Source organism: Leuciscus leuciscus (assembly GCF_965113295.1).
Source record: "Leuciscus leuciscus genome assembly, chromosome: 21".
NCBI lineage: Eukaryota > Metazoa > Chordata > Actinopteri > Cypriniformes > Leuciscidae > Leuciscus > Leuciscus leuciscus.
Window position 1 is genome coordinate 22,333,059 of NC_138745.1, and position 23,888 is coordinate 22,356,946.

Sequence of the window (23,888 nt, forward strand, 5' to 3'; positions counted from 1 at the left end):
CCTTATGAATGGGACTGTGTGTGTGTGTGTGTGTGTGTGTGTGTGTGTGTGTGTGTGTGTGTGTGTGTGTGTGTGTGTGTGTGTGTGTGTGTGTGTGTGTGTGTGTGTGTGTGTGTGTGTGTGTGTGTGTGTGTGTGTGTGAGTGTGAGTGTGAGTGTGAGAGAGAGAGAGAGAGAGAGAGAGAGAGAGAGAGAGAGAGAGAGAGATGTTATGTCAGGTGTCCAACAACAGCATAGCAGGCAATAACACATCAAGAGCAGTGGCATAACGGCACAGGAGTGCTCGCACACATCTTGACATGAGGTATGTAATGATTCTAATCTATCAGATCCACAGTGGCTTACTGGGCGTTCAAAGTGTTCATTAAAAACCTGTTGGGCAAGACAGGATTGCACACAACAGACGTAGCCCAACCATACCACACGTCTCCCAGCAATCTTACGATCGTCAATCAGACTTTTATATCCCAACTAGGCATTATTTTCAAATAGATTACATTCACTTAGTAATCCCTTCTTTATAAAAGGAAATGAGACCGAGAGTAAGGGATTTGGGGGAGAGAAAATAAATAAAAAATTATACATTTGTGCATAAAAGATACATTCCATTGATCAATAGTGACAGAAAAAATAAATGCTATTTAAAAAAAAAATATATATATAAAAAGCATTCTACTCAAATAATTCATAAAAAGCAGTGCTTGAAGTGGGGGGAAAAAGGTGCCGGTACTCTCTTGCATTGGCAAGTAATCATGACATTTGAGATTTCTACAGTGAAAAACAAAACTTGGAGATATTGCTGGTACAACAACAATTTATTGATATTTATTAACAACATAAATGTATTTAAACAAGTCGTGTATGTGTGTGTGTGTGCGTGCGTGTGCGTGTGTGTGTGTGTGTGTGTGTGTGTGAAAATGGAACTCCAAGTCTGCAAGTCCAAAAATACATTTATGGTGAGATTACTACATTTTATTTAATTAAATGCATTTATAGTGAGATTATTATATTTTCCATGTCATATTCTGTGTTAATTTTGACCACGAACCATGCGCTGTCACTTTAATTCAGCGCGTGCAGCACAGGGAAAATAGACTCGGTGCGGAAACGATCGTTGCACTGCTGTATAAGCACCGCACCTGGAACGCATTGCCGGACCGCATCCGCATGCAGTGTGAAAGCTCTAACCTGTTAATATGGGTGCGGGAAAAAAATACGCAATGCAAACGGAGTATATGTGAAATGGGCAGTGACGCTTTTTCTGTCAGTGATAGAGTAGCCTACCGGCTACATGCGAGAAGTAGCGGTACGCAAGAAAAAGTGCAGGTACGCTTTGGAGTAAAATGCAGAAGTGCCGGTACTGCGTACCGGTGAGTACCGCCCCACTTCGAGCACTGATAAAAAGGTGTCAAATGTCCACAAAAATATTAAGCAGTGCAGCTGTTTACAACATTGATAATGAGAAATGTTTCTTGAGCACCAAATTAGTATATTGAAATATTTTTGGGAAATATATTCAGTGACACTGAAGTCTAGAGTAATGACTACTGAAACAATATGACTGTTTTACTTTGTTTTGATCAAATTAATGCAGCATTGGTGAGCATTAGAGACTTCTTTAAAAAATAAATTAAAAAGTACCAACCCCTAACTTTTAAAGGGGGGGTGAAATGCTATTTCATGCATACTGAGTTTTTTACACTATTAAAGAGTTGGATTCCCATGCTAAACATGGACAAAGTTTCAAAAATTAAGTTGTACGTTTGATAGAGTATTTCTGTGCCAAAAATACTCCTTCCGGTTTGTCACAAGTTTCGGAAAGTTTTTTTCGAGTATGGGCGTGTGTGACGTCCGATGGGGCGGAATTTCCTTATACTAAGGGCACTTCTCCCAGAAGGGCGCGCGCGCGCACCCGTAGACCAGAGCGAGAGTGCGAAAGCAGTACGCCCATCAAAGCGCTGTGCTCGGCTTTAGGGAAGTCATCAACGGAGTTGTGCAAGTGTTCTTGGTTGTTCCCTGCATTTCGACGATGATTGTTTTATAAACAAGGCCCAGTTTGACGCCGGATTTGCAGATCGTCTAATGCTTAAGGATGGAGCAGTCCCAACGATAAAGGTTCACGGTCGTGATCGTACAGCCTATCTTTCTTTTATAAATATAATAAAACTAAAGACTTTTTGGAGATATGAAGGATGCAATACTACTCTATAGGTACTCAAGATTAACATGAGATTGACTGAAACTGAGTGTTTCACCCCCCCTTTAATAAAGCGATGAATGTACAAGTCAGACGCGTGTGAGTCGTTCACGAAGATCTCATACATCCGTGATGATTAATATATCTAGTAATCAGTGAATCATATGTTTGTTGGTGTATTATTTTTAACAATAAACATTAAATAGTTTTAAAAGCTGGAAGTTGACAATTGGCCAAGTTTGCTGGTCAAACTACTAGAGGACCTAATTGCCATACAATGAGGTGTAGAGTGTAAGATGAGGTACCTATCTCACTGCCAGTTCTGGTGGAGAGGGCTGGCATGGTGAGCGGCAAATCAGCTTCCTTTCAACTTCACAACGTTTCCACAACAATCCAGCAGCGTTGGGGTTGGGCGACTCGACCCCAGGAAGAGTCTGCAAACCCTTGGTTATGTCATTGGCAAATCTATAAAAGACAACAACAACATAGATATGATTATATTAAGTACCAAAAATCTTAGTTGATCATGCATATACAATTACAGGAGAAGCCCTACAAATTGAACTGCACTGTGCAATATATAATGAGTTCAAAATGTGGAAGATGTGAGGCAAAGGAACAGAAGAAGAAATTAAGGGACAGAATGAAAGAGACAGAGATACATTAGCCCCCAAATGTTCCTGAAATCAATTCCAATTTCTGCTTTTTCCGTCCAGGGGCCTGTGCCTGTCCGGATCCTTGCCGCCGGCACCAAAAGCACCTTGAAACCTTTATGTCACCCCAAAGACCTGTAACCAGTGGCCTGAAAGAACAAATGAAAAACTGAGAGATGGAAAGAGGAAGGTGGGGGCAACCATACTTGCTCTGCCTCTATATAGATCACACAGTATCAGGTTTGTGGAACAAGAATCTGTATGGAGAGAAGAAGAAGAAGAAGAAGAGAAAAAAAAAAAACCTGATTGCAATGAAAGGTATGCTGGAGATTCAATCATACATCGCTATATGATAATCGTAAAGCACTGCTGCCATCTAGTGGTGACATTACAGCCAATTACAATTTACAAAGTGCAACCATCAGGTTGATCTGCAATTTGAACCAGAAAGAAGACAGGGGGAAAGAGGAGCAAAGAGACTTGCATTTCATAGGTAAAAACGATTTAACACACTAAAATTGCACACGGCAAGAACACTGTATGTTAAACATTTTACAAGCGCCCACAAGATCAGACAGACCTCAAAGAGACAATACACATGAAGCTTGAGGACAGCTTAACACATTTCACCCTCTATTTCTTTGTTACATTATCATCCTCTGCCTATTCCCCCTCTTTGCTGACCCTTCTGTCGATCTCTCCCTCTCTCCCTCTAGTCCTGTAACTCCTGCCTGTGACTGACTCGTTGCAGTCGTGTTATTAAACGCATGGCGTGTCATTGGTGTGCACATGCTGTTTTAAGAGCACACGCACCAAGCACTATTCCAATGTACGCAAGCGTGTTTATGTGTCTGTAAACTTCATACAGTGAGAAAATGTAGTCTTCCATCCAGTCAATAAAACACTTGGACTAATATTAGCGCCGAGCAACTTCTGGAAGAATGAGTAAACCAAACACACTTTTGCACTCATACACAAGTCAAGGGAAAGGTGAGCATTGGGGGAAGCAGCACAAAACAGGTACTATATCTCAGGCTGCTTCTGAAATCTTATACTTACCTACTATATAGTAGGCAAAAAAGAATGTCTCAAGAGTAGTATGTCCGAATTCACAGTACTCAAATAGTACCCGGATGACCTACTTCTTCCAGCGAAATTCTGAAGTGTGCATACGATGTACATGAAGCCACAGGAGAGAATTTGTGAATAGCAGTGTCAGTAATGCAACTGACACTGGTTGGTCACATGATGATGACAACATGGTGAATAGATTACATTAGAATCTATTTTTTAGCAGTAGCAAAGAAATTGTTTATTTTGAATAAGTGCCTACTCAAGAGTATGCGATTTCGAATGCAGCCTTAGTCTTATCACGGACGGACGCAGGAGGAACCAAAACTAGGCAAGCAAACTTGGTATGAATTAAGATGCATTATATTTTTTATATTAAAAGGAATATTCTAGGTTAAATGCAAGTTAACATAGTATACAGCATTTGTATACAGCATGTTGATTACTTCAAGAAGTAAATGTGACCACTTTTTGGAATATTTTAAAGCAGAAACTTAGATTATCATTTCATAACAGCACTTATATTAATTCTTCCATTAAAACTTCTGTATTATTTGAATACAGTTGTAAAATTGGCAACATCGTTACACAGAAAAGATTAGGAAGCATTTTTTCCCCACACTAAAATCATGTTAATATGCATATTGTTTACGTCTTGTGGCTGTACTATTGAAACAGTGAATATTATAATAAGGTGTACAGCTGCAAGCTCCACTGACCCAGAAGTGAATGGGGGCCCAATCTGTGCGTACCATGAGTTCTGGGCTATTTCTGTTGGCTGAACCAGCAATTGCAATCATTCGTAAATAATCATTATTTTGAATCAGTTCAGACCTCTATTCACTCAGACAGCTTACTCACCGAATCACCTGAAGCAGTTTCTTAGTCAATAAAACAGACAGCATCAAGATACTCAAGAACACAGAACAAACCGATGAAGTGGATACACATATGGTTATGGTAAAAGAAAAATGGCCATTTTGCCTTTACTGCTGCATGCCAGTATGCCAGTAATATAAGTAGCTCAAAGTTGAGCCATTCTCTGCCATAGACAACAAAAGAAACATTATGGATTAAAAAAATTGGAGTGATTATCGGTCTCTAATAGACTTTAGCATCACTGCTTCATAGAGAATATGTGAATCTGTGAATCAAGGGCCCCAGGAGATCACTGAATCATCTGCAGGTGCATTAAGAGTCTTATAGACCAGTAAATCATGGGCATTACAGCATGTACGTGGGACTGAATGAGCCTCTAAAGCTGGTGTATTAGAAAAATGAATTACGACGAAGGGCTACCCGAAACTTGTGCACCATCTGTACTGAAATAAGAGCAGGTAGGGGCTACATTCAACTGTGCTGACTCATTGGTTGCATTTTTAACTGCTGAATTGTCACCTGAATAGACTAATATATATGATTAATGTTAATATGTACACCTATAAAAGGATGCATCTTAAATCTTGTCTGGTAGTCACACCTAAATAGTTAGCCTAGCTTTTCACACACTAAGTCAACCTTTCTCACTGTTTCGTCTATGCTCACATACAGCAAATCTGCTGCCATGAAGGTCAAGACGGCCTGGTACTTTATCCATAAACTACACATGCCTGTTTTTATGGAAACTACAAAACGCTCCCCTGACTTCATACAATGAATCATTGGAACACAATAAATTGCCACGTGCCAGTAACGAATCATAAGGCAGACTGACTCTATCAGTGCGTGTCTGCTAAAACTATAATAAAAATGAAGTCACTTGGCTATAAGCTTATCTGTTGCTGTGTCGGCCACAAAGACTCAGAGATTGGCTGGTTATCTTTGGCAGTTATCCCTTGCTGGAAGATCTCACACTGTTATATGAGAGCAAAAAGTATGTTTCTCTACTGACACAAATCAAAACGTGGATGTATAACCAGGGCTGTTTTTTGCATGTTAAACACATTTATGTCTTTGCTTGTCTTCTGCAAGGAATTCACAAGCATGTAGTCAAGATTTGTATAACACAGCCATATTAGCCCCTGCTGGTTGATTTTAGAACTACACATTCCTTAAGAATTTTTTTTTTCTCTATTATTGGATATTTAAAAGTAGTTGTCTATTCTGATATACAACTATTTTAATATTTCATTACAGTAGAGTAAATGTTTTGAGAATGCCAAGAAGCCACACTCTTCTGGATTACTTTTTTTTAACAGGCTAGGTAGATTAGGGAAAAGTGCTTTAACATTAAAATTGTAACATCAGTTGTGTGTAAATATGCTTTCACACATTAATGCAGCTTGCACATGCTGCACTTATCAGCTCACAACTAAACACCTGCCTACTGACAACACACATATTCCCACGCATAGACAACCACATACCTGATCGACAAGAAGAGTGAGTTCCTTCAGGAGGTTTTCTCAGTCGTAACAACAATCTAATCAAATTAAAAGAGAGGCAAAGAGAAATGAAAAATTATGGAAAGGTAGAATCATTTTACAAAACATCATTTTGGGGCGGCAGTGGCTCAGTGGTTCATGTAGATTGTCTACAAACTGAAAGGTTGGTGGTTCAATCCCCGGTTCCACTTGACCAAGTGTCGAGGTGTCCATGAGCAAGCCACCTAACCCCAGCTGCTCCCGACGAGCTGGATGGCGCCTTGCATGGCTGACACCGCCGTCGGTGTATGAATGAGTGAGTGAATGGGTGAATGTGAGGCTATGTAAAGCGCTTTGGTGGCCATAGGTCTGTGAAAGCGCTATATAAATGCAGTCCATTTAACCAAAAATTCCTCTAATAAAATGCAACATTTTAATGCAATTCTAAATATTCAACTATTTCTAAGAATGTGTTTTGTATGTATGACATAAAAAAAAAAAAATTGTGGGGCCAGTGAAAATATTAGTAGGGCAAATAAAAAAAATCTATAGTATTATTTTAATTATTTTAACCAAAGTAGCAAAATAATGCCTAATTCTTGAGCCCTGTAGTGGAAAGACGTTTGCGTGTTGTAACCACCAGGTGGAGATATAGCATAAAACATTTACTAATCATCCACTCAAACGTAAAAGTGTAGACTAGAGGATAGTTGAAGAGAAGTTAGTGTGGGTTCATTAATTCATCACAAAACCTTTAAATGTCATACAAAAGGTCATAACCTCATTCTAGAGGGCATGTATTAATGAATGTCTTGCATCCAAACCACAACACAACACTGAAATGGTTCAATAGTTTCAGCTGGCTCAAAGTTCATTTGTACTGAGCCTTATTGTGCACATGAGAGGGGTGTGTGTGCACCATCAAAGGTGCATTTGAGGTTTGGAGCATTGTAAGAGTCATTAACGTGATGATTGGGGGCGTTTGTGAGAGAACAAAACCCCATTCCTTCAGTGAGAGTTTGGGTGAGTATTGTGTGTGACCGTCTCTATGGGCCCTCAGAGGCTGTGTGGAGTCATAAGGAGATGAATGATTTATTTAGGGCTCTTTTTAGAGGACAGCTTCCAGAGGCACTCTGCCACCCTACCACACATCAGCGCTCTCTCTATTCATTCATCTGTGGATCGGCACAGACACACAAGAAGATACACCACATGAAGCAGTTAGAATAATTCCCTTGAGGGAAATCAACTGATTTTTGTCTGATTATTAAAACACTCCACACACTGCCTTCTCTGATTATCACCACAAACATGCTGCTGTGTAATGCTTTTCACTTGAATGGCACCTTTTCAAGTCAAGTTACAACAGTACAATACTGACTACAAAAGGTTTTTTTTTAGAAGCCACACTATCGTAGTTAGTAATAACAGTGAATTATGCATAATGACATGCAACTAACCCTAAACCAAACCCTAAGCCAACCCCTGACCCTATAGTAAGTACATGTTGATAATTAATATTACTTAGTCCTTCAATTACACTGTAACAAAGACACCTTAAAATAAAGTGTAACCAATAAAAATAAAATCATAAAGAACAGCATTTAGGCTATTTGAAGTCTTTACTGTCACTTTTGATCAATGTAATGCATCTGTGCTGAATAAAAGTATCAATTCCAGGGTTAATAAAAAAAAAAATATATATATATCTTACTGACCCCAAACATTTGAATGGTTGGCACATCCAGTCTTGTCTGAATGTGTATGGCTGTAACGGCTTAAAAGGGATTCATTTGTTGATGCAACTTTTTAAAAAGAGGAGTTTACCACAGCAACTGTATGCATTGTTCACATGCTAAAAATATGAAAACTACAAAAGGGTGAAAAGTCACAAACTGTCACACAGGTTGGTTGGTTGGTTTGTGTTTTAACACCCCATGCCAGCTTCCTTGGCTATTTTCATAGCCTGTATAAGATTTTTTTTCAATTTGCTTTAGATTAAAAATCTAAAATGGATTCAGGGTTGCAGCAGTTAAGACACTGACATGCTTCTCACATGTGGTCTGTAATACAGAAAACATGAGGCAGGACATCATTTTGATGGCAGACAGATGGCTGTGACATGTGTGGATGAAGCACAAGGGAGTAGCAGGACGGATGGAATTAGTTGATTTCTACAGCTGTTGTGTGACTACTGTAGTGCTGCCACATAACTTTTGAACCCTTTTATTAATATTGGTTGTTATATATGACGCTCTCTAAGAGTGTCGCAGAGCGGTGTGCTCCATAGTCACAGGGGGTTTTGCATTTAGCTGATTATTTACTCATTTACTTTTTTTATCACCGGAAATGAGAATGAATCATTTGGTGAGCTAAAGAAAGATAGAGTTGGTGATAAACCTCTCATAGAAATAAATCACCTAAAAAGCGAGCCCGTGGATTATCACACATGAAATTGGCAAACTTTGCACGAGAGTTATGCCAGTGCCAGTCTCTGACGCGGTTCACATGAGCACCACGACGCATGCGTGTGATGCTGACGCAGTAACCGGCCAATACTGAACCAGCATTTTGACGTAGAACCCGGAAGCGCTGCACTGTGTTTACAACGTGAACAGCATCAAGGACTGACACAGAAGAAGAAAAATGTATGAATAAAGTAATTTCACATTACAGAAAGTATGTTCTGAAGATGAACAAAGGTCTTACAGGTTTGGAAAGACTCAAGGGTGAGTAATTAATGACAATTTTTCTTTTTTGGTGAACTAACCCTTTTTTATTGGCTTAATATTTCTCTTGAGGACCACACATTGAAAAAATTAATTGTTTAAAAAGAACTTTTGATTCTTCTAATTTGTTCACTATCATTAAAGTCTGTTTAAAGCTGCATGCTTTTGTGCTGTGTTCGAAACTAAAGACTGTTATTAGGCTTATAATTTTAGTAATAATTGTATTATTAATAATAGTAATCTGTATTTGTATTGCTATTAGTGCTATTAAAATGTTTTGTTGTGCCATGGAAACGGACAAACAACCATGTCATTTTTGCCTTGGCTCAAACAACGACATAAGGCCCGTACACACCGGGACGAATATCGACGCGCGTTATTCGCCAGCGTTTTTCAACGTGTTTTTTGTGTGAATCACACCCAAGCGATTTTCGCTGACGATGAGCCGAGTGAACATGCAAATTAATTCCCTGACATTAGATGGTGCTTAATGTAAAACAGAAATACAATACCACTCCATAACAGTATATACTCTGCAATACCACTCCATAACAGTATATACTCTGCAATACCACTCCATAACAGTATATACTCTGCAATACCACTCCATAACAGTCTATACTCTGCAATACCACTCCATAACAGTTCTCTTTTATACAGGATTTTTGTAGTCGCGTTTGTCATATAGTTCTTTATGTTCCGACACCAACGAGACCAGCAGCTCTACATTCATCTTGCCTTGCATCTTCCTCGTCTTATTTCTTCCCGGCAGTGTCTGTCTATGGGCAGTGTAGACGCTACTTGGCGTATATCTTCTTCGCTGTTACGTATGTGTGCTCGACAAGACCGTTTTGTGTTTGAGCGCCCCCAAGTTGTGTTTTACTGTAACTTCAGAAGCTCCTGACACGTGAGCAAAAGTGGCAATCTCATAGTTTTTGACGCAGCGCGTCAAACAAAAAAAACGAACCAGAGGCATCTAAAAAAAAATTACGCTTTTACGCGTGCCGTTTTTCGCGTCGGTGTGCACACTCACATTGGCGCCCTTTGTTTAGTCACGAGGCGTTAAACGTCGGCGAATATCGCGCGAAATTCGTCCCGGTGTGTACGGGCCTTAAGAATGTCGTCTGGATTCACCCAAAAAAAAAAGAAAAAAAAAGGTTATTTTAATGCAACAAGTAATTATAAAGTATAAAACAAGCAGCTTTATCTTAATTACAGCAGGAATACCGGAAATATCTTAACCCTTATGGGGGGGGTTGTTGCTATAAAATAAAAAGTAAAATAATGCTAAAACTATAAAGGTTTTAACAAATTATTTTAAATTCACTTATTCACTAAGCTAACCAAGTAATTTGTAAAATGAAACAATGCAGTTTACAGTGGTACAGTTTAGGTTACCGCCATGTTGACGAGTAAATGTTAACCTAGGTTGAACTGGATTGCACAAACCTGACCGACCATGCACGCACGCATGCAGACACACACAAACACACACACACACACCTTGCTTTGCTGATCTTATTCTCTCATGGATATGCTTTGAATATTGTTTTGGGTAAGGGGGGAGGGGGAGTGATCTGGAGTGTTCTAGGACTTTCATTGGATTTTCTTGTGAAATGTGAGAAACCCAGTTAGGAATTGAATATTGTAATAGAAAATTAAAATATTTACATATTTATATATTATTGTATATATATATATATATATAAATAACGCTAAAATGTTTTTTACAAAAAAAAAACAACAACTAACAAACAAACAAACAAACAAACAAAGCTCCCCCTGAAGTCACCCCTTTCAGAAAAACACTGTAGTTGGCAGACACAAAAAGAAATCCAGACACTGCATTACACATAGACCACAGAAATTCAAATGGTTATTTAACTCTACCAGCAATGGCCTCATTTTATACATAGTACCATATAGTGTCTCTCTTCCTACAGACAAACATCTAGCCATGAGAAGGCTCTAATAAAAAAAAACCAAAAATGCCACTGTCAAAGCTGACTCTAACAAAACTAAATTTCTGCAAATATAGGTCTTTCTATAACTATTGTCCTAAAAAGAGGGAAGTGAAAAGGACATACTGTAATTTTTCACAATTCAATCCCATTTGAATATTGCACACATTTGAAGCTTATGTTCGAGAGAGAGGTTACAGTAAACTTTCACAGCTATGAATGGGCACATTGTTAGGAGCAGATAGCAGGAGAGAATGTTGATTATTTATTTACCATCAACTATTCAACATGACAGAACATTCACTTTCAGGCCATCGCACTTTCTCAGGATAATGAACAGAAATATGAACTGCATTATAATTACAAAATGTACATACAAATTAATATATGTCAACCGTTTTGAAAGTATGAGGACACTTAATAACGATAAAGAAAAACAAAAGCAGAAAGTGTGGACAGGTAAGAAAGATCTTTAGGTACATTCACTCACTTGCAAAAAAAAAAAAAAAAAAAAGACGTTACCAGCTCACTAGTGGTCGACCGAAGGAATATTACTGATACATTTATGCACATATTCAAAGACTTGTTTAAATGATATAAAAAAAAATTTAAAATCAAATATCGGAAAATATATTGGCCATGGCAACATATCGGTCAACCACTACACCTCGCTACTGAGAAATGTCCTATAGCTAACTGTTGTGTAACTTTTTTTAATCAAAAAAGTCAACCGTGGGACAGAGTAATTCAGAGTAAAAGGAAATTACGAGACAGCTCTTAGATTTAATCAAAAATATCTTAATTTGTGTTCCAAAGATAAACTAAAGTTTTACGGTGTTGGAACAACATGAGGGTGAGTACTTACTGACAGAATTTTCATTTTTTGGGTGAACTAACCTTTTAAGGGAACAGCAGTTTAATGAGCTCTTGAATTGGCCTTTTCAGCAGTTCATATGGAACAAGGATTAGCACATCTGAACTAAAGCCAAAAGCTGTTTATAGAAACACCAAAACTAGAGTCTGGTTGCAAGTGTGAGAGAGAGAGTGAGAGTGAGAGTGTGTGTGTGTGTGTGTGTTCTATGTGTAGACATATACCACTCAGCGTCCAATACAGAAACAACAACAGGATTCAAATAATTGGGCAAGATCAGACAAGATGTCTGATGACTAGATACCTAGTCACCTATATTAGGAATGCACAATATATCAGCCAACACATCTGTATTGGCCGATATGTTAATTATTATCGGCCCGATAAGACAATAAGTATATTAAAGCTGATAAATAATGGATTTTTCCCTCGCCAGAGACACTTCAGATGCGTACTGTTCACCCTGATTTATATAGGATGTGTTCTTTCTTGATGCTTTGTTGCAGTTACCTTTAATGAAATTCAAGATTAACTGCATTTTTTGTGGGCTTTAAAAAAAACTAACAAACTAATGGCTAGTCACTAAAAAGGTAAAACTTTTGTTTAACCTAGCTAAATGTTATTTTCTCAACAGGGTAACATTAACTACAACTGAGCGTTGCCCGCTAAAATAATTTTAATTCGGTAATTCAATAAGCTAACAAAGTCGTTTGTAAAACGAAACGTTAGCGCAAATGTTATAGCACAGATGTTCTCCGAAACTCGTCCACTCCAAAGTTGCATCCCCAGGCAAAACCCGCAGAGCTGCCGTACTAGTTCCACGTCTACCTCGGACGAGAGCAGCGCCACGCAACAAAAAGACAATAGTACCCATTATAATCAGTGATACGTCAGAAAAATTCGTACCCATATCCAGAGAGACCCGTAATGTGCTACACGGAACCAACCCGGAACCGTCTATTATTTCAAAAGCTGGACCCGGAACCGTGCAGATCCGAGAAATGTACCACCCGGAACCGACCTGGACTAGGGGTGTGCGATATATATAGTCTGCCATAATATCAGAATTGTTGTTTTAAAGATGTGCGATTTTACATTATCGAGTATAGCCTATCCCTCTCACACACCCAGTGAGTGCATGCATACTCGACGCGATGTTGTCTTGTAGATTACACTGTAAAAAAAATCTGTTACATTTACGGTAAAATATCGGCAGCTGTGGTTGCCAGAAATTTACCGCACAAAATATGGTAGCAAAATTTTTGAATTTACAGACTTTACTTAAATTTACAGTAATAAACCGTATTTAATTATCTGATATAATATTAATTTACTATCCTATTGAAGTATTTACCAGTATTCTGTTTTGTACCATAGTAATACACTGACAACCACCAATCACAGTGGAGATGAGAGTCACATGATGAATTAAAAATCATCACAAGCAGCTCTTTAAAATGAAAGTTAATACTAATATATAGAAGTCTCTTATAATATATAGAAATATTTCTTACTACAATATATTGTAGTCTCATTCATACAAACACTAAACACCATTATGGTAACACGCGTGAAATTTTAGAAATGCAATAAGCATTAATTTGACAACATTAAATGTAACATAAAACCCTAATGTACATAACTGATTAGAAAAAACTAAGAAAACTATGACGAAACAGTTATTTCAACAAAAATATATCAAATGTGAAGTGTCACGCAGGGAATTGTGGGAATGTCAATCTACGTTTTTTCACTGTAAATTATACAATGACTTGTTCTTTTTCGCTTCCAAAAACTGTAAATTTGATGGTATTTTACAGTAAAATTACATTAAATGTACCGTTAGATCTATCACAGTTGTTTACCGTATATAGTAAGGAAACTTTCTCTTAACCAATTAACAGTTTTTCACTGTAGCATTTTTACAGTCTTTGACCGTTAAAATCACAATGATTTTTTACAGTGTAGATTAGACTAATGCGGGTGCGCATTTAGAGTGCACGCTTTCCCTGCGTGATTTAGTCTATTTATATCATTTAGTAATAAATATAGTAAATATATAATAAATTATAGTCCTGGGGCTCCCTGGACTCCTCAGAGCAGTCACAGGCGAATAGCACGGCGTTTTAAATTCGGTTCCCATAGCGTTTGCAACGCAGTACGAGAGAACGTTCTCGTAAGGGAACGTACTTGGTTACTTGCGTAACCTCGGTTCCCTTAAGGGAACGAGTACTGCGTTGCCTTGCCGTGCTATTTCGCTCATATCAGGTACTTCGCTTCAGTCGATTTAAACCTAAAGTCCTTTGGCGAGTTTTCTCTGAATTTATACACTTCAGCCGCGTCCAAATTGGCGCGGTCGAGGTTGGCAGGGCGCCAAGCGCTCCTACTCGCCATAGGTTCGTGCAGTTGCCGCAGCACAGCCAATCAGCTCGCTCAGACGAGCTATGATGCTCTCGCTGTGCAGCTGCAATGCGTTTTAAAATAAAGGCTCCAATATTCTCGAGAAAAGGAGTTTTACCTATTACAGGCAAGCCAAGCTGACGTGACATATGGGGCGTGGCAGCATCCACGATTCCATTTTTTTATTCGATAATCGAGATAGAGCATTAATTTCGATCATTTCGATTTAAAATCGAAATCGTGACACCCTTAGACTAGGGCTGTACTGTCCCAGTCGATTAGTCGATTAATTGGTCGATACGTTCTGGTTCGACCAAAATTCTGATTGGTCGATTTTTTGCCGCGTTCATTTCATCAGTTTTGCCGCGTTTATTTAATCAGTTTTGCCGCGCTGAGGCGCGCTCATTTCATCAGGTGGAAAGCACTAACTGCTAATGGGGGTGTTTTCAGAGTAGCCTTGTTTCACTGTAACAGTCTGTCTTCAGAACACCCCCCTTGTTTTCACCTTTTTTGGATTAGCCCAACCCAAGAGAGAGCGATAACTATAGAAGGTTTGATGCTGAATATTATTTATTTAATTGTGAGAGCGTTTATTAGTCAGTCCTCTTCTAACATGTCAACAACAAAGAAATCGACAGTGTGGCAGCATTTTGTTAAAATTGCTAACAGGAAAAAGGTCGAATGCAAAGTTTGCAAGCAACAGTTTTCCACAGCTCGACGACAAACATGATATATCATCTAAAAGTGGTAAGCTCACTTGTCTGCGTTAGCTTGCCCTGTCTGTCTTGAGTAGACTATATGAACATATCAGAATTTGCATATTTCAATGTTTTAGTGTTATAACCTAACTTTTTATTTTTTATTTGGAGCCTAATGCGCAATTGCGCTGTGCTGTTGGTTGTGTTAGTTTTGAGCCTAGGATGCTTTATTTTTCAGTTATGCACTTTATTTCGTTTCTGCTCTTGATCTGGTTTGTTTAATAAATATTCTTTTTTTATTAAAGTGGACGTGCCTTTTGTGTTTATTAAGAGTAAAAGCTTTAAGTTAATAGTCTATTCGTGTCTCAGCTGCAAAGCTGTCAGCTCATGTTCAGCCTCGCTCGGTGCGAGGACATGCACGGTGAAATGATAGTGTCTGACAGTTATAACTTATTATTATAACATATGACAAAAATAATTGTCTAAATTATGTTGCATATTCCTCAACAGTTCTTGTGATGATATCACTAGTTGACAACATAGCTTATGATTTCCGAAAATAGTACTATGATATTGCAGGTGCACGTGTTGCAACGCTGTCAGAGCCGACAGACTCGAGTATCAGACTCATTTCAGTGCAAAATAATTAGGTCAAAAAACAATTTAATATACTGCAAATAGCCTACTAGTTTATGTTTATTTATAATTCATTTAGGCGGACAACAAGGCTACCAAGTACATTTTTAGTCGATTTTAGTCTATTTTTTGTCGAAAATTTCAGGACTTCAGTCGACCAAGATTTTCTTTGGTTGAGTACAGCCCTACCTTAGACGTTAGAATTATTTATTTGCCATCATCTCTGTGCAGAGTCTGATCACCAAAACTTTAAGATTAAACAAGACAGTTCATTCATATTATTATAAAAATGGGAGAAAGTGTAAAGCGCGGCTTGACGGAATAAGTCCCACCTTTTAAGTAAAAGAACCAATTGTCAATTGGTAAAGTTATTGAGTCACAGAAGCTCTGGTTGTTGAGAAACATGATGTGCTTGAGAATGCACGTTCACGTTAGCTGGAGCAAACTGAAGAGCTTTTTAGCGCCATGTGTTTTTTTTTTTTTTTTTACCTTATATCCCTGCTCACTATTCTTAGCCTAATTTTACAAGTTGCAAGTTACAAAAACCTCAGGACCTGAAGTTATAGATTGGGACCTGACCCTGACCCGGCTGACCATATAAAATATAGACCCGAACCCGTACGGGTCCCACGTTGGATCCCGGGTCCTCGGGTGCTCCGTGTAGACCTCTAATTTGAAGTTCAAACGGACACTTTGATGTGTCCAGTGTTGACCACCTCAAGCTGCAGCACCGCTGTAGACGCGGTGTAAGGCAAATCCTGTCAATCCAAATGTAAAAAATTAGGAAAATAAAAAAAACCATGATGGAATGTCACCAAAAAGGCCATTACGCTAATTTTAAAGAAAAAAGTAAATCCCTGTATGTGGTGTTTGACGTCACAGAAAATTTCCATGATGCTGATGGAATCAAAGGTATAATACTGCAAATTCTCTTTACAGTAAATAACTGTACAAATTATAGGAATGTCTAACAGTGTAGTTGATCTCAACAGAACACTGGTCTACAGAGAAAGAGAGGATTCAATTTAGTTTCAGACCCTCTGAGAGCTTAAACTGGAACTCAACACTCATGTGCCATGGGAAAAGCCCACAATAGTTCAGAACGCATAAATGAGGTCATGAACAGTCATGAATCGCTAGATTCGCTACACAACCTCACTGACAACATAAACCAGGACAGCGGCCTACAGTAATGTGCTCTTGAGGTGACCATTTGAGAGCCTCATTGTCTATGAGAAAACTATGAGAAAGACAGAAAGGGAGCGATAGATGTGTGCCCCTCTTCTCTATAATGGACTCCTTTGTTTCAGAGAGGTTTAAACAAAGCAAGCACTGGCTGCAGGGAGTTAGGGCCGCTGTGTCTTTTTCTGAATGAGAACTACTCACCCAAATCTGAGTGGAAGTGTAACACAATCAGAGCTCTTCAGCTTTACTTAGTTTGCCTCCCTCACCATCCTCTCCTATCATCACTTCCACATTCTCTCCTCTTTATTAATTTTGATCTGTTTTAGGCTCTTACAAGGATAGCATTGTCTACTAGCAATTTATCCTTGTCTCCTGATCAGAGGGCCTGGCCTTCCTTACACCCATGCTATCATTACACCACCATCACACTCATGCCTTTCTTCTCTACATGTGCATGTGGGGTTTAGTGCCAATACACCTCTAGACCACTTCAACACACTCACAGGAAACATGTTCACAGGAAATATTAATATCCCACTCAACCAAACCTATATATATATTTTAAAAAAAGTTTCTTCTTTGTTAGCGCACATTAGTAGGCTTGTGGTAAACAATTAATCCGTGCAAGTTAATACACAGAATATTTTTTGGGGGAAAAATCTGAAACTTTGCTTCCGCTCTGGAATGGCGTTCCTTCCCTGGTGACGTCAGTTTGATGGCTTGGGTTGAATATCTTTATCCACCCCCCTCCAACCATCAGTCTGCTATGAGTGAGGGATGGAGAGAAGGTGCACTAAAGTAAATCCCTGCCCTCTATAATATTCCGTTTCACTAGGAAATAAGCAAGTAAAGTCGGTAAACTTTACTTTTCAGAGAGAGAGAGAGAGAGCGAGAGAGAGAGCGAGAGAGAGAGCGAGAGAGAGAGCGAGAGAGAGAGCGAGAGAGAGAGCGAGAGAGAGAGCGAGAGAGAGAGCGAGAGAGAGAGCGAGAGAGAGAGCGAGAGAGAGAGCGAGAGAGAGAGCGAGAGAGAGAGCGAGAGAGAGAGCGAGAGAGAGAGCGAGAGAGAGAGCGAGAGCGAGAGAGAGAGAGCGAGAGCGAGAGAGAGAGAGAGAGAGAGAGAGCGAGAGAGAGAGCGAGAGAGAGAGCGAGAGAGAGAGCGAGAGAGAGAGCGAGAGAGAGAGAGAGCGAGAGAGAGAGCGAGAGAGAGAGAGAGAGCGATCACTCTAATTGGCTGAAGTCAGTGCATGAGAATAAAAGCAAAAGAAATGAAGGGAACAAAGAAGCAAAGGCTGTAGGCTGTTCTAATTTGACATCTTACCTGTGAAAGTGACCAGCATGATTGATATTCAAAATGCTAAGCAAGCGTGATCAGCATGACTGATATTCAATTCAGTATTAATCACCAATTGTTTAAGGTTTATATATCTGCAGTCTAGGCTTGCTGCAATAATTCAACGCCCCCTGCCAATATGAGCGCAGCTTGAGCTCAGAACAGGTTTTTACTCATGGGCCGATCTCGATCACGCGACAGTGAGAAAGTGTTTGAATGCGCAACAAAATTAATAAAATTGCAACGAGACCTAGTGGGAAGCGTTTAAATTCGGTGCAGAATTATGTTATAAACCACACATATCAGACCAAACAGGTAGCCTATGATGTGGAAACCAGGATAAACACTGTGCCCTGAACGAAGTTATAGAAGGCGTTTCAGTCCACAAATCACCAACATTCACCATGGATTTAATTTAGCAATGCTAACTGTGACCATGGTATTCTAGCAGAAATAGTCAAATGTTTTTTTGTTTTTATACATTATTCATCTCAGGATTACAACCTTTTGAGTTAAATTCAAGCACTTTTCAAGAGCTTTCAAGTACTTCACACTTTTTCCAGTACTTTAAACCTCTATATTATCCAATTGTAATGTTATTTTTAATGCTAAAAGTAAAACTAAAAGTTTAAAGATGTAGAACACTTTGTGGCAAACAAACACTTATGTTAAAAAAAAGACATGAAATGACCACTATAACCAGTGCTTCACTGTTAGCTTTTCCGCATCAAAGACAGTGAACGGTGATCATGGCATTTTGGAATCCACCACCACAAACAAGCAATGTCGGGTTGCAAAACGTATCAGATTGAATATTAAATTCAATCTGTTCATAAAGCGATCAAGTCTCTTCGGAAAATGAAGCCACTATGGATTCATTTTACAATCTTTTTATGAACTTTTTGAAGTGTCAAAGTTTCCGTTGCGCAGTCAAAAAAAGATCTTCATTTGTGTTCCCGAAGATGAACGAAAGTCTTACGGGTTTGGAACGACATGAGGGTGAGTAATGACAGAATTTTTTGTGTGAACTAACAATTTAATCTTTGATGTTTGGCCCCTTTACGACATAAATGGTATAGCCACTGTATTTGAACAAGAATATGTGGACATCAAAACATGCAAACTCTGAATTTTGAAATTGCGATGAATACTTCATATATTTAGAAGCATACTGTTGTATTCTCCTGTGTCGGCGTTGATTTATAAATGATTTACCTTACAAATCTGATGAAATGGCGCACATTGAGTTCTCAGATGAATGTTATAAGCAAACCAAACTCACAGCATGCTGAGACGCAGTTTAAGACGTGCTACACGCATGTAAATGATAACAGTTCATGTGGAGCAGCATTTACTGTGAAGGGAGCCGCTCTGAGACGCACATAACCTACATGCATGTAAATAATTAAAGCGCATATTAAACCCGCAGGGCATACATTTATTTAATTGAATTGCAGCCTTTGTGAATTTACAAAAGCACTATGCTATAGTATGGTTTTTAAATGTTTTCAATACATCATGCAGCCTAATGTGCCACTTCCGGTATTTTGCTGGTTATTTAACAGATAAATTGCAATCAAGAATATATATTTTTTTAAATGGAGTACTCAAATTAAATCAAGGAATTGTGACAGCCCTAATTAAATGCAATAAGCGAAGTACTCGTGCGAACAGAAAGCTGCCTCTTGGATAGCGCATGATCCCGAATTCAGTTCTCTTCCACAGCTTACAAAAAATTTGTCAAAATGCATGTCTTGGTGAGTATTCACGCAAACAGAGTCAGTTATGACTTAAGTAGACTAAGCTTAGAAAGCAAACGTGTAACAATATATTATATCCGCGCAGCTCTTAGTAACTGAATAAACCTGTTTCCGTCTGTGTGATTAATGTTAATCAACCAACTTTTGTAGCTTTAAAAACAATTAGTATGCATTTAATTGATACAGTGTGAAGTGTTTTGTTTTCAAATTTGATTATTCAATTTCTGTTGTTAAATAAACCTAATGTACACATACCTGAATCCCTAAAATCCCACTGACATTAAATGACACTTACTTTTTATGTAATACTAGAGTAAAACACTGCTGTTCACTTTCAGGAGTTATAAGGATGCTTTCTTCTCACAAAAAGAATGTGAAACATGTATTTTTTGATTATATCATTTTCAGGTTTTAAATATTTAAATATAATTTAAATTCATTTTATGCACTTCTTAAGCATTCTCTTATGACATTGATCATTATTTAACGAATTATCGCATTTTGCTTCAAACGCAGCTTTTTGGCCCGGACGCAGTGACAACAACAAAATCACGACACGAGGCAACAACAAAATCCACCTTCTTCACCGCTAGTACTAGACATCGGATTGGTGCGTCACGGCCTTTAGAGCTTTTTGCTACAGACACAGATCTGAGTACATGATTCTTGTGAACTTAACAGGGTTCAGTTGGAATGAACACAATTGGTCTCAAATCAATGAAGTAAACCACAACAGATGATCTATAATTTACATCTTTGCATGCTCCCGGGTCACACTCAACATAGTATTATGCATTTCTCTTTCCTCTAGTTTCCAAATAAACAGCCTTAGGACAAATCAAGTGCTGTTCTGTGCATGTCAATTTTGTGGCAAATTTGAAGCAACAAAAACATAAATAAAGCAAAGCTGTAGCTCATATCCTTGTTACAGCATTGAACAGTTGTCTCTAGTATTCATAGTGGTATGGGGGGGGGGGTCAAACTCCGCTTCAGACCAAACAACTAAAGTGTGAAAACGTCCTTTAACAGGGTTAACAGAAGAATACGGCAAGGTAGGGCTGGGCTATAAACGGTATCATAATTATCGATGGTACATCATTTTCGTTAACGATATAAAAAATATTCGATATAGCACTCGATATTTTCATTAAAACATGCACATCGCCCGTAGATCTTAAACAGCCAATCAGATGTTTTGATAAATCAGTGTTACCATTGACAAGCAAACAACCAATAAGATCTAAACAGCCAGGTTGCGTTGCTCTCATGTTCGGTTGCGTCAGCGCATTGACATTCCAATATCTCTTACAGTTTTAGAGGTTTGTATTGTCCTAAGGGTGTAACGATACGCACAGTCGTATTGAACTGTTCGGTACACATTATAAACCGAACGATGAATCGTTGGACCATTTTTCCTGCCGGTGCGACCAAAATTTTGTTAGCAGTCGTGCTGGCGCGACCACCATAACGTTGCCCAACATCTGTTGTCCAAATCATGGGAAACGTAATCAAAACGTAATCAAAAAAGCCTGAGCTGATCTTGATCAAGCGACACTTACTACACGGCACTAAGAGTAAAGAAAGCATTTGAATTCGCCACAGAAGTAATAACATCGCTGCGAGATCTAGTGAGAGGCAAGTTATCTGATATTAACGGATCAAACAGCGCTGCCGTGGAAACCAGTAGAAACATTGTGCCATGAATGAACTAGTTATAGGCTTTAAGTCCACAGATCAGCAACATTCACCATGGATTTAATGTAGTAACACTAACAGCAACCATGGAAGTTTGGCAGGAATAGAACATTATCATATTTAAATGTTATTTTCATAATGTACTTTATCTTAATATAAGACATATGCCTAAAGATTATATTTTTGTTTACATTTTATTTTTGTTTTTGACTGCTAAAACTAATATAATTTGTTGTTTGCCTTAATAATGTGGATAAAATAATAAAAACGGTGTTATACCTTTATACAAAAAAAATTCAATAATTATCGATACCCAACGATATGAAACATTGTATCGTGATAATTTTTTAGCTATATCGCACAGCCCTACGGCAAGGTGTGACAATTGTAATGCCTTTACATGGTCAAAACAAGCAAAGAGAGTGAGGGGGAACACTAATCCTGTTGTAGTGTAAAGAGATAGGCTATTCAAAGCTCAACATCTCCCATGGAGTCCAGACTTCACACCTCAATGGAAAGCAAAGCTAAGAGATCACTCTGTGAAATTAGAAGCACAGTTTACTCACAGCTCAATTGACATCAATGGTTGATGCTTTGAAACTCTCATCTTGGTTGATTCATAACAAGAACAGCTCAGATTATGCTTGGAATATAATCAAATCAAAATCTGATCAAAATAAACTAGCAGGAAACCAATGAATTAACTGTCCTGAGAGACAAACCCATACCACAACTTCAGTGGGCATCACTGTTGTCAACAGCTGAGGTATAAGAAACATTTACCTGTAAAGAAACACTTAGTTTATCTTTTGCGTTTAAGCTTTCCCAATATAGAAGAACATTTTGCAAGCTCAGAAATAAGATCAGAACATGCAATCAATAAAACAGACTCTAGGGAAAAATGTGTAATAGCCACAATAATTTTTTTTTTGATATATATATATATATATATATATATATATATATATATATATATATATATATATATATATATAAAATTATATATATAAATAATGTATTATATACATTATCGCATTTGCGTGCATTTGAATGAAAATATTGAGCGCTATATCGAAAATTTTTTATATCGTTACCGACAATGGTGTACCGTCGATAAATACCGATACTGTTTTATTGCCCAGCCCATATGGGCAATAAAACAGTATCGGTATTTATCGACGGTACACCATTGTCGCTAACGATATAAAAAATGTTCGATATAGCGCTCAATATTTTCATTCAAATGCACGCGCGACCACCATAACGTCGCCCGACATCAAATGGCAAGCGGAATGAAAGCGGAACGAAACTGCGTTATTATTTTGTGCTCCACGGACCGTTTATCAGTTTGGACCATTAGCCCCGTTTACATGTAGCATTGTATTCCGATTATAACCAGTTTAAAAGTCCAATCAGAATGAAAATGCTCCATGTCAACACCTCAATCGGAATAAAAATGCTCAAACCGATTGAAATTTCAGTCGGATTGAAGTGGGTGGAATAAACCTTTTCATGAACCGATCAAATGAAAGATTACACCATGTAAACGAGCTGATCCGATTACTTTGTGTACATCTTTCTGCGCAATGTGCGCATGCCTGGTTTTGCGCCAGATAATTCTGTCAGCTAACATAATGCCTTCTGTTTGTGACCCGATGCAAAAAACTATGCAGGCTAACCATTACCATAGTAAACATGGTAAATATGAACGCTTCGAAATCAGCGAAATCAGACAAATCAAGAAATCAGACAAATCATATAGGGGTGGTGGTGGCGCAATGGATAAGACACATGCCTTTGGTGTGAGAGACCCGGGTTCGAATCCACTGTGAGACACCAATGTGTCCCTGAGCAAGACACTTAACCCCTAGTTGCTCCAGAGGCGTGCGACCTCTGACATATATAGCAATTGTAAGTCGCTTTGTATAAAAGCGTCAGCTAAATGAATAAATGTAAATGTAAATATAGGTTATCATAATCCTGATTTATTTTATCTGTCAGTAGCCTACGTCTCGTCTCTTTATACCGGACTATCCTCTTTATCTCTGACTGAATATATAACTGTATCCTTCTGGGAGAGAGTGCTAAAGCTCCTCAGGTAATATTTTTGGTGGCATATTTGAAGAAATTATCATTCTTTCTAAATGTGATGTGCTGTAACTACTACCAAATAAACAGAAACAGACGTGACTGAATAAGTTGCATGTCCTCTTTCTTTTGTGAAATAGACGTTCACAAACGTCATAAACGGTAAACCACTTTATTTCTGTGTGACTAATGTGCAATTTTGACACAAATTAATTCATTATGATCAATGTGTCGCTTTTTATTGTAAACCTG

The 23,888-nt window shown here is 38.3% G+C and overlaps 1 protein-coding gene and 1 long non-coding RNA gene across 3 annotated transcripts in view; one reads left to right on the plus strand and one right to left on the minus strand.

The window, feature by feature from the left end:
• mpp7a (MAGUK p55 scaffold protein 7a) overlaps positions 1–23,888 on the minus strand; it is a 128,468-nt gene that overhangs the window by 81,234 nt on the left and 23,346 nt on the right. The window contains exons 2-3 of one of the 2 annotated variants that reach the window (XM_082151732.1): positions 6,287–6,342; positions 2,502–2,661 (exon numbers count right to left, since the gene is read on the minus strand). In XM_082151732.1, coding sequence (XP_082007858.1) covers positions 2,502–2,538 — 37 coding nt within the window. In that variant the 5' untranslated portion in view covers positions 2,539–2,661; positions 6,287–6,342. The remainder of the gene's footprint in view (positions 1–2,501; positions 2,662–6,286; positions 6,343–23,888) is intronic. The other variant, XM_082151731.1, reaches the window with a different exon arrangement.
• LOC309485106 overlaps positions 1–23,888 on the plus strand; it is a 167,730-nt gene that overhangs the window by 56,443 nt on the left and 87,399 nt on the right. The gene's annotated exons all lie outside the window — the stretch shown is intronic.